At 40.6% G+C, this 10,802-nt stretch overlaps 1 protein-coding gene across 3 annotated transcripts; it reads left to right on the forward strand.

Moving 5' to 3' along the window:
• The first annotated feature begins 291 nt into the window (after window positions 1-291).
• LOC108442560 lies at window positions 292-10,600 on the forward strand. Of its 3 annotated transcripts, none has more exons than XM_017722654.2 (4): window positions 292-355; window positions 4,106-4,214; window positions 6,937-7,064; window positions 7,162-10,600. In XM_017722654.2, exons 3-4 carry the CDS (start codon window positions 6,970-6,972, stop codon window positions 7,994-7,996), a joined length of 930 nt encoding a protein of 309 aa, XP_017578143.1. In that variant the 5' UTR covers window positions 292-355; window positions 4,106-4,214; window positions 6,937-6,969; the 3' UTR covers window positions 7,997-10,600. The 3 variants fall into 3 exon arrangements, with proteins under 3 accessions (XP_017578143.1, XP_037396214.1, XP_017578142.1); XM_037540317.1 differs by having other exon boundaries at window positions 6,941-7,064; XM_017722653.2 differs by having other exon boundaries at window positions 6,958-7,064.
• The last annotated feature ends 202 nt before the right edge of the window (window positions 10,601-10,802 follow it).

Genomic DNA, 10,802 nt, shown 5'->3' on the forward strand with positions numbered 1-10,802 from the left:
AGGTTTGAGTGGAGGTTTTAAATAAACATTTCACAGAGCCATTTTGCAAATTACATTTGAATTTTCATTTCGATACTGATACGCTTCCGTCATTATTTTCGTCTATCTGGAGCGCACGACTTTTGTATAAATCACAACCGTTTAGTCCCGCTGAGATAACCTCGTTCTTATTGGGCGACGGAGACGCCAATCAAGTTGCGCGGCGTTCAGGATTGGCGCGAACGGACAGATTTGCGTGACACCTTTTACCCGCCAGCCTGATTGACAGCGACGCTGAGCTGTGAAACAAAACTGAAAGTAAAGTCCGCCTTCAGATCACAAGGAACACACAGTATGGCTCTCTGCGTTCGCCTAGGTACGTTTACATTTAAACTCTTTCCTGCTGTGTTAGGCAATGGGAGCTGTGATCAAATCAGCTGTGTAGGTTTAGAATAGTGACTCTTTCATGAGTGTTGCCACCTACGACCTGCAGTCCAGTGGCAACAAAGTGGTGGAAACATTGCCCCTTTATTTCACAAGTAATACTGTATGTTCTGTTCAGAATGGCACGACAGGCGTGCACATGCTTTTTAATGTATGTGAAAATTCAGTTAAGTTTTATTTGCCCGTTTACAGACGTACTAACAGTAATAGCGGTGGCATGCACAGACTTTGAGGGCAGGGCCGGAGTTGTTTCAAATGGGCCTTTTGTGGCTGATCCATGTAGCGCATCAGTGAGATGTATTATTTTTATTAGTGCTGTTTATATACACTTACCAGCCACTTTATTAGTTACACCTTCCTAGTAAAAGGTTGGAACGCCTTTTGCCTTCAGAGCTGCCTTAATTCTTCGTGGCATCACCTTTCTTCCCCATTCTGATGTGCGGACTGCACTTCAGCAAGTTCTCTTGACCACCTCTACATGCCTAAATGCATTGAGTTGTGGCCATGTAATTGGCTGATTAGCTATTCGTGTTAACAAGCAATTGAACTTGTATTATTTTTCAATTGAAATTGAACCTAATAATGTGGCCAGTGTGTGTGTGTATGTATGTATATATATATATATATATATATATATATATATATATATTAACTGTGCTCACAGACAGTGATTTTTGGAAGTGCTCCTGAGCCCATGCAGTGACTTCCAGTACAGAATCATACCTGTTTTCAATGCATTGCCGCCTGAGGGCCTGAAGCTCATAAGCATCCAATATTGACCGTCGACCTTGTCCCTTGTGTTCAGGCATTTCTCCAGATTCTCTGAATCTTTTGATAATATGTACTCTAGATGGTGGGACATCCAAAGTCTTCACAATTTTACATTGAGGAACGTTATTCTGAAATTGTTCCACAATTTTTAGATGCAGTTTTTTGCAGTTTGGTGAACCTCTGTCCATCTTTGCTTCTGAGAGACTCTGCCTCTCTAAAATGCTCTTTTCATACCCAGTCATGTGAGTTAGTTGCAAATTGTGCCTCCAGCTGTTTTTTAATTAGTACCTACTTTTCCAGCCTTTTGATGGCCCTGTCCAAACTTTTTCAGATGTGTTTCTGCCATGAAATTCTAAATAAGTTAATGTTTATGAAAAAGTAAAATGTTTTAACACCTGATATTTTTCTATGTTCTATTGTGAATAAAATATCGGTCAATGAGAATTGCCTGACAGCAAGAAGGGCCTGGGTTCAATTCCTGGTTGGGCAACTAGGGTCCCTTCTGTGTGGAGTTTGCATGTTCACCCCATGTCTGCGTGGGTTTCCTCCCACAGTCGAAAGACATGCAGTCAGGCCAGCTGGACATGCTAAATGTATATCATTGCTGTCAGAACAAAGCCTCGTATCATTGTAGAGTTTTTGCCAATTTAAAGTACCCTTCATCATATATATTTTATGTAAATTTCATGAATGGACCAACAGAAATGACCCAAAAATCCATTGACTTACATTAAAAGTAAGGTTTATGTTTTTTCCTTCTCCTGTAAAGTTGGCATTTGGGAGATACAAGGTTTTGATCAGCAATATTACAACAATATTATATATATATATATATATCCCCCCCCCCCCCCACCCCATCTCCCCATTCCCCCCAGAGAGACGGAGGGAGAAGCGGATTATAAAATGGATGGTTGGATGGACGGACAGTGTCCCAACTTTTTTGGAATTGGGGTTGTATTTGTCATTTATTTAACTGAAAATTGGGGAAATTTGCTTTTAGTTTTTCAAAACAAATCTGCAGGGATATTTTACATATTTCTTGTAAACACATCCAGAGTTTACCAGCAATGTGCATGGGGTCATTATCTCACTGTAGAATGAATGTTAGATATACTCCAGGCTAGGCTAGCCTCAGTATGCTACTTTGTTTGTAAAGAAAACTTTTTCAGTTTTGTAGAAGTCTGAGAGTGCCATACATAAACTCTGAGTGATTTCTTTGGCTCTGTTTACAACCCCAATTCCAATGAAGTTGGGACGTTGTGTAAAACATAAATAAAAACAGAATATGATGATTTGCAAGTCCTTTTCAACCTATATTCAATTGAATACACTACAAAGACAAGATATTTAATATTCAAACAGATAAACTTTATTGTTTTTTGCAAATATTCACTCATTTTGAATTTGATGCCTGAAACACGTTCCAAAGAAGTTGGGACAGGGACATGTTTACCACTGTGTTACATCACCTTTCCTTTTAACAACACTCAATAAGCGTTTGGGAACTGAGGACACTAATTGTTGAAGCTTTGTAGGTGGAATTCTTTCCCATTCTTGCTTGATGTACAACTTCATTTGCTCAACAGTCCGGGGTCTCTGTTGTCGTATTTTGCACTTCATAATGCACCACACATTTTCAATGGGAGACAGGTCTGGACTGCAGGCAGGCCAGTCTAGTACCTGCACTCTTTTACTACGAAGGCACGCTGTTGTAACATGTGCAGAATGTGGCTTGGCATTGTCTTGCTGAAATAAGCAGGGATGTCCCTGAAAAAGATGTTGCTTGGATGGCAGCATATGTTATATGGACAGTCCTTTTCCTCTTTGGTCCGGAGGACACGACATCCATGATTTCAAAAACAATTTGAAATATGGACTCGTCAGACCACAGGACACTTTTCCACTTTGCGTCAGTCCATCTCAGATGAGCTCGGGCCCAGAGAAGCCGGCGGTGTTTCTGGGTGTTGTTGATATATGGCTTTCACTTTGCATGGCAGAGTTTTAACTTGCACTTGTAGATGGAGCGACGAATTGTGTTCACTGACAGTGGTTTTCTGAAGTGTTCCTGAGCCCATGTGGTAATATCCATTATAGAATGATGTCGGTTTTTAATGCAGTGCCGCCTGAGGGATCGAAGGTCACGGGCATTCAATGTTGGTTTTCTGCCTTGCCGCTTACTTGCAGAGATTTCTCCAGATTCTCTAAATCTTTTGATCATATTATGGGCTGTAGATGATGAAATGCATGTTGAGAAACATTGTTCTTAAACTGTTGGACTATTTGCTCACACAGTTGTTCACAAAGTGGTGAACCTCGCCCCATCCTTGCCTGTAAACGACTGAGCCTTTCAAGGATTCTCCCTTTATACCCAATCATGACCCTGACCTGTTTCCAATTATCCTGCTCACCTGTGGAATGTTCCAAAGAGGTGTTTTTTTGAGCATTCCTCAACTTTCCCAGTCTTTTGTTGCCCCTGTCCCAACGTCTTTGAAACGTGTTGCAGGCATCGAATTCAAAATGAGTGAATATTTGCAAAAAACAATAAAGTTTATTTGTTTGAACATTAAATATCTTGTCTTTATAATGTATTTAATTGAATATAGATTGAAAAGGATTTGCAAATCATCATATTCTGTTTTTATTTATGTTTTACACAACGTCCCAACTTAGGGTTAGGGTTAGGGTTAGAATTGGGGTTGTAGAATAGGGTTGCCCATGAATAAATCACACTGGTTTGTCACATTTTCTATTCTGCCATTTCTAGTGTGGTTTTTGTGTTTTTTAAAAAATGGATAGTTGTCTTTTGATTTTACACTTTCTTGTTTTCACATTTTCTTCCATTTACATGAAAGCCTAAATTAAAAATAAAATAATAACAAAAACAATTTTTTATGCAATGTGTCTTATATAGGCCAACTGATGCATAGAACAGATGAAGAGGCATATTGTTTCAACCCTGAGCTCAGCATGGCCACCAGCTCATTTGTAGTATCCTCAGAGCCCCGCAGCTGTATGTAGTGGTAAGTTTAATGTCGCTTTAATGTTACTGAAGTTAGTGGTGTTGTTAAGTAAAAGCGTGCAGCTGCTTGTGTCCTGCAATGTCATTATATCACAAACTTAAAAAACCAAGGTTACTGGGCAGACCCTGTGAAGATGACATGAAAGTTAAACAGCTGATGTGCAAAGACAGCAATCTTAAAAATGTAAACCTAAGCATTTTACCAAGGCTGGCATGAAATATGTTTATGGTCTATTTATGTCTTACCTGTGGTGATTTGATGCACAGAAGTAACATTTGATGATTACTTTGATATTTTCTTAAAGACCATGCCATCTTTTGTAGTAAAAGAGCATCTTATTAGTACCAAATGTGCAGAAAATATATGGCAATGATGTTCTTTTAAACGTCACCAGTTAATCTTCAAATTTAAATTCGAGCTTCAGGGGAGCTTCAATTTGAAACACTAGTACACTGATACTGGACCAACTCTTCACCCTCTCCAGGATTCTGGAGGGTTCATGGGAGTTTGCCCAACCAGTCCACATGTGCTTTGTGGATCTGGAGAAGGCATTCGACTGTGTTCCCCGGGGTATTCTGTGGGAGGTGCTTCGGGAGTACGGGGTACATGGCTCTTTGCTACGAGCCATTCAGGCCCTGTACAAACAAAGCTGGAGTTTGGTTCGCATAGCCGGCAGTAAGTCAGACTCGTTCCCAGTGAGAGTTGGACTCCGTCAGGGCTGCCCTTTGTCACCGATTCTATTCATAATTTTTATGGATAGAATTTCTAGGCGCAGTCAAGGGATGGAGGGTGTCCGGTTTGGTGACCTCAGGGTCACATCACTGCTGTTTGCAGATGATGTGGTCCTATTGGGGACATCAGGCCGCGAACTTCAGCTTTCACTGGATCGGTTTGCAGCCGAGTGTGAAGCGGCTGGGATGAGAATCAGTACCTCTAAATCCGAGACCATGGTTCTCAGGCGGAAAAGGGTGGAGAGCCCTCTCTGGGTCGGGGATAGGCTCTTGCCTCAAGTGGAGGAGTTCAAGTATCTCGGGGTCTTGTTCACGAGTGATGGTACAAGGGAGCGGGAGATTGACAGGCGGATTGGTGCTGGGTCAGCAGTGATGCGGGCTCTTTACCGGTCTGTTGTGGTAAAGAAAGAGCTGAGCCATAAGGCAAGGCTCTCGATTTACCGGTCGATCTACGTTCCCACCCTCACCTATGGTCATGAGCTTTGGGTAATGACCGAAAGAATAAGATCGCGAATACAAGCGGCTGAAATGAGTTTCCTCCGCAGGGTGTCTGGACTCTCCCTTAGAGATAGGGTGAGAAGTTCAGTCATCCGGGAGGGACTCGGAGTAGAGCCGCTGCTTCTTCACGTCGAGAGGAGCCAGCTGAGGTGGTTCGGGCATCTGGTTAGGATGCCTCCTGGACGCCTCCCTCGTGAGGTGTCACAGGCGAGTCCACCTGGGAGGAGACCCCGGGGAAGACCCAGGACACGCTGGCGCGACTATATCGCCCAGCTGGCCTGGGAGCGCCTCGGAATCCCCCTTGGAGAGCTGGTGGAAGTGGCTGGGGAAAGGGAGGTCTGGGCTTCATTGCTTAGGATGCTGCCCCCGCGACCCGAACCCCGGACATGCGGAAGATAATGGATGGATGGATGGATGGATAGTACACTGATAATGAACTGAATGCTTGTAGCAAATGTGAAGAACTCTCTAGAGCTGTCTGTTGTGTCAGCCAGTACTAAATTAGATAACATTGTGGCCAGAATCAGCTGTGCTAATCTCCTGAGGCTGGCATTTACAGCATTTGGCGTACACTCTTATCCAGAGTGACTTACAATTTGATTATTGTTACACAGGTAGGCAAAGGCAGTGTTAGGAGTCTTGCCCAAGGACTCTTATTGGTATAGGGTGTTTTGCCCAGGTGGGGACTGAACCCCAGTCTACAGTGTGGAAGGCAGAGGTGTTACCCACTACACTATCCAACCACCCCGCCCCATTTGGCTTTTTATTAGAACTTCCGTTTCACCTTATAAAGTCCTGCAGTTGCACCCCACTGTATGTTCAGGCATCTGAACGTAACATCATTTAAAGTGGAATGGGAAATTAAGCTAACTTCAGCTTCATGTAATCTCTATCCACAGTACAAGTCTCAGTTACATTTAACTAAGGGGGGTTGTATTACTTGAGATGCTGCTGGTTTAACCTCTAAACTACCACAGATATACACTTGGATATGGTTATGTAGTGTGAACTTGTGTTTATGTAGCTACATGAGTATATTCATTAGCTCAAAACCGATCAATAAACAAATTGAGTAACAAGCCTGTTTTTGAAAATGTATTGAGTAAAAAGTACAGATTTTCTTTTGAAAAGTAGCGAGTAAAAATAAATAGTATTATACATAAATATTGATAACTACTAAATTTTATAAAAACTGCTTAAGAAATCTGGGCTTGGGACTTGACTGGGACTTGCTGCCCAGAGACTTGAACTGGCCTTGCATGAAGCGACCTGAACATCTCTGCTGAGTAATGAGCCTAACTGTGCTTATGTGTCTACACACAGGTTGTGAAATTGAATATCCTCGTTCATCCAAGGACTTATCTAATAAGGGCTAGAGTTGAGTAGTGTAGTGTAGTTTATCCTGCCATATTCACTCTCATTTTGGGGCTACAGCAGCAATATTAATAATGAAAATCACTTAAAGTTTGGTGATTATTGTACCTTTTTAAAAGAAAGTCTGGTGGATCTTCCAGCAAAACTAAATTATGGCAACAAAGGAAACTCAAAGAGCAGAGGAGGACAGTACTGACAGTGATGACAGCAACAGTGGAGGACGTCCAAGCTTCTCGGCTGAGGAGAGGTTAGTGTGACTATTAACTTATTCACTGAACTCAATCTAAGTCTGAACTGTTTGTTTGTGATAATTCCATGTGTATTTTTGTGTGTGTTCATGACAGACCAATTTTAGATAAAGTCCTAAGGAACAGCAATGACTTCATAAGATCTTATGAAGAACATCAGCCTGAACTCCAACGAATCATCAACCAGCAGTTTAAGCACACAGAGGAGATTTTAGATCATTACAACAAAATAACAGAAGCACAGAGAAGACTAAGAGGAGCTGCAGTAAGTGTAGGATTTGGATTAAGTCTTGGAATCGGAGCTTTTGCTACAGGTGTCTCACTGTTTCCTGACGATGATGATTTTTCATTGCCTGCGGCAGGACTGGGAGCTTTGGCAGCTGTTTTTGCTGGAATAGCAAGCTACAAAATCAAACAAAGAACAAAAGAAACGAAGAACCTGTTAGAGAATTCCAAAAACATTTCAAAACATTTGAATACAGTAGCTGAAGAAATCAGCAGCTACCAGAAGAAACTTTGTAACCTTGCTGAGAGGAACCTACAGTTAATAAACAAGTTTCCTTTGCAAAAACACGAGAAAGAAGATATCAGAAAGCAAGTAGATGCTTTATTAGAGCTTGTAAAGGTTTTTAGGCCAGAGGACGTACTGAGATTGTTAGAAGAAAAAAGTACTTTGGATTGGAGAAAAAACACTGAGCAGTTTGTTTCTCCTGTACCTTTCATAAGTGAAGGTAGCAAAACAAAACCAGCCTCTAAGACAAAACGAGGCTCCAAGACAAAACAAGGCTCTGTGCAACTGCAAGCAGAGCAGCTTGATTGGGAGATGAGAGAAGTGAAAAATCATTTGCAGAGAATCTTAAAAGAAACTAGGACTTCAAATTTGGAGATAGAAAGGGTGATGCAAAAGCTTAATGAGCACATTAAACAGTAGAGAAAAACACTCAGAGAGGAGCAATTGTTTAGCGCCTCAGTGGACCTTAATCTGTTTTCTTTTTAAATGGGTTAATCTTGCTCATGTGGGAATATACATGTACAAAGTATGTGCTAATTTGCCAATATCCACAAAATGATTGATGTATTTTGCCAATATTCTCCACTCTAAATGTAATCTGGGCAGTGTATTGTGTATTGCAAGGCTGATATTATCCCGAATACTCAACTTTATAAATAATAAAATCAAAACGGCCCTGCCAGCATTCCCTGCAGTGAAGTGAATAATAAGTTTATCTTCTTTATCACATTGCCTGAATCAACTTAATCCTATTAGAAGTATGGAAGTGAATGACGATGGAAAACTTTGATATTCAAATTTGATAAAAACTAAGCCATTGAAGGTCCTTTCCTATTACATATGTATACCATTTAAATACTGGCTAATTTGCTTATTGTGCATTTTGGTAGGCCTTTTCAATGTCAGTGTGCAATATCAGTACAGTAGTGTTTAATATCAGGTGGCCGTATTGACCAATGACAGGTCGTGTAACCCTAATAAACAGAAGGGTCCAGTTTGGGCTGTTACTGCAAAGACTGCAGTAAAGGCAAACTTTGAGGGTAAACTTTGAGACTTGATAGCAATGCATTTCTCTCTGCTTCACTCATGCTGATGTGATCAGTTCTGTTTCAGTGGCCTAGCAGGCTGAGAGTGGTAGACTGAAGGCTGTCAATCATGTGCGCTCATCAGAATATTAGGACCACGCCCAGCCATTCCTCAAATCTGTTAAGCATTTTTTTAAAACTATTTTTTATCGTGTTTCTAAATCTTGTCTTCTTTTCTTCCAAACTGCTGGATGTTTAATGTAATACTCAGGATCAGGAAACATTTTAATATTTTACACTGTAGTAGACTTTAGTAGTAGATATTCCGTTTGTAAATTTTACAAAACAAAAGGTACATGAGAGTAAACAGACCACTTTTAGTTCAAAGAATGTCAAATTGAAATATATTTTCATATGAATTTGAAATGGTTTGTGAACATGTGTAGATTTTTTGTGTAGACAGTTCTAAGGTAATGGCACCTGGCCTGTCAAGCCTGAGCGCAGATGTTTTTGGGGGCGGGGTCTTGAGGGGAGGAAAGGGCAACATTACCATGAATGTAATTTACATACATGTAATTTACAATATTGTAACCACTCTTATCACGAGAGACAGTCTAATCGTGTTTCAGAGGAAGTCAAATTTTGTGTTAAGAGTTTTTCTATAAGGACTCTTTTAGGCAGGTCTATTATGGCGTGTCTTTCAGAGGAGGGAACCGAAGTGTGGTCTCCAACATACACAGCACTGGAGTGAACTGGTGTGATACACTACACTGATCTTATTAGTTCTATGTTTAAGTCTGTTTAAGTCACAAGTCTGTGTTTTTTTTTGTACAGCATTATGTTTAATTTGTTCAAAATAGCATCACATTCTTGAAAGAGGTTTCCTTTTCTACTCATTTTCATGATTTTTTGTAACCTAAAATTTTGTGGTGTTTTTACAATGAACTGGCAAAAAAAAGATGTTAGTCTTTTCTATTGGGAGATTTAAAAATGCTGTTTTCTTCTGTTCTGTTTGAGTTGGATGGGACTAAATTTGGTGTATTTGTTGTCAGATCTAAGTGCCAATATGTAAACATTTACAGCATTTGGCAGACACTCTTATCCAGAGCGACTTACAATTTGATCAGTTTGCACAGGTAGGCCAAGGTGGTGTTAGGAGTCTTGCCCAAGAACTCTTATTGGTATAGTGGTGGTTACCCAGGTGGGTATTGAACCCTAGTCTACAGCATAGAAGGCAGAGGTGTTACCCACTACACCAACCAATCACTTCAGCTACTCACATCTCACATAAAGTGACTGCTCTCCCGCTGCCAAAACTCACAGCAAATGGGTTATTTAAGCTTTTTTCATTTGTAAATGGTGCTTCTGATGAAGGTTTATTACACCATTCTTTGTAGCATAGCTAGATGCTGCTTCCTACTTGGCCACTTACTGCTGACTCTTACTGTAAAAGATCGACTTCATTTATGAAAGCGTGATAGACAGTGGTTCACTTTATCTGTAGGAATGAAATGATACATTAACTACCTTCTTAATATCAGGGCTCATAGTATTTCCCCACAATTGCACTTTACAGGTGTAGCACACAATAAGGCATGTGGGAAATTTCTCCACAGCGTCTGTAAATATGATTGTGACAACACATAACAGGAGCTTGTGTGAGCTCAAGAGCACGATCCAGGAATTAGCTAGTTAGCTGTAGGTGACACATACGAGCTAAGTACAGCTGTGCATAAAGATCTCAGACACAACATTTCTGTGTGAATGTCTGCCTTTTATAAGACAACAGCCTGAGCTACTAGACTAAAGGACTGGGGGAAACCTGTCTAGTGTGTTGAATTGGCAATGAGTAAATTAGGATGAAATATGGGTAAATATTATTGCCAGCAGTATTGTTAATGCTACGGTGAGGCGTGTTAATGCATGATGTTGTGAATGTTGTTGGTAATTGCTGTGGAAAGTTTTGTTAGAGAGAATAAAATGTCGATTGAAGAACTAACAGGTGGAGAGTCATTTATGAATGATCTGGCATACAGTGAGCAGCACTGAGCAGTTTATGTCTTACAGGTTTTTTGAGAATGAAGAAACCTGAAACCAAAAAATAACTCGTAGTCTGTCAGGGAAGGTGACTGATCTCAGTGTTAACTAATTACAGAAGAACTTATGAAAGTGGTTTGATTTAAAATCTGAGGCTGAAGCAT

Source organism: Pygocentrus nattereri, chromosome 1 (assembly GCF_015220715.1).
Source record: "Pygocentrus nattereri isolate fPygNat1 chromosome 1, fPygNat1.pri, whole genome shotgun sequence".
NCBI lineage: Eukaryota > Metazoa > Chordata > Actinopteri > Characiformes > Serrasalmidae > Pygocentrus > Pygocentrus nattereri.

What these genes read in the sequence shown, in the direction of transcription:
- LOC108442560 (XM_017722654.2), top strand. Translation starts at nt 6,970, where the DNA reads ATGGCAACAAAGGAAACTCAAAGAGCAGAGGAGGACAGTACTGACAGT. An exon ending in AGCTTCTCGGCTGAGGAGAG is followed by an intron (nt 7,065 to 7,161) that starts GTTAGTGTGACT and finishes TGTTCATGACAG; the next exon opens with ACCAATTTTAGATAAAGTCC.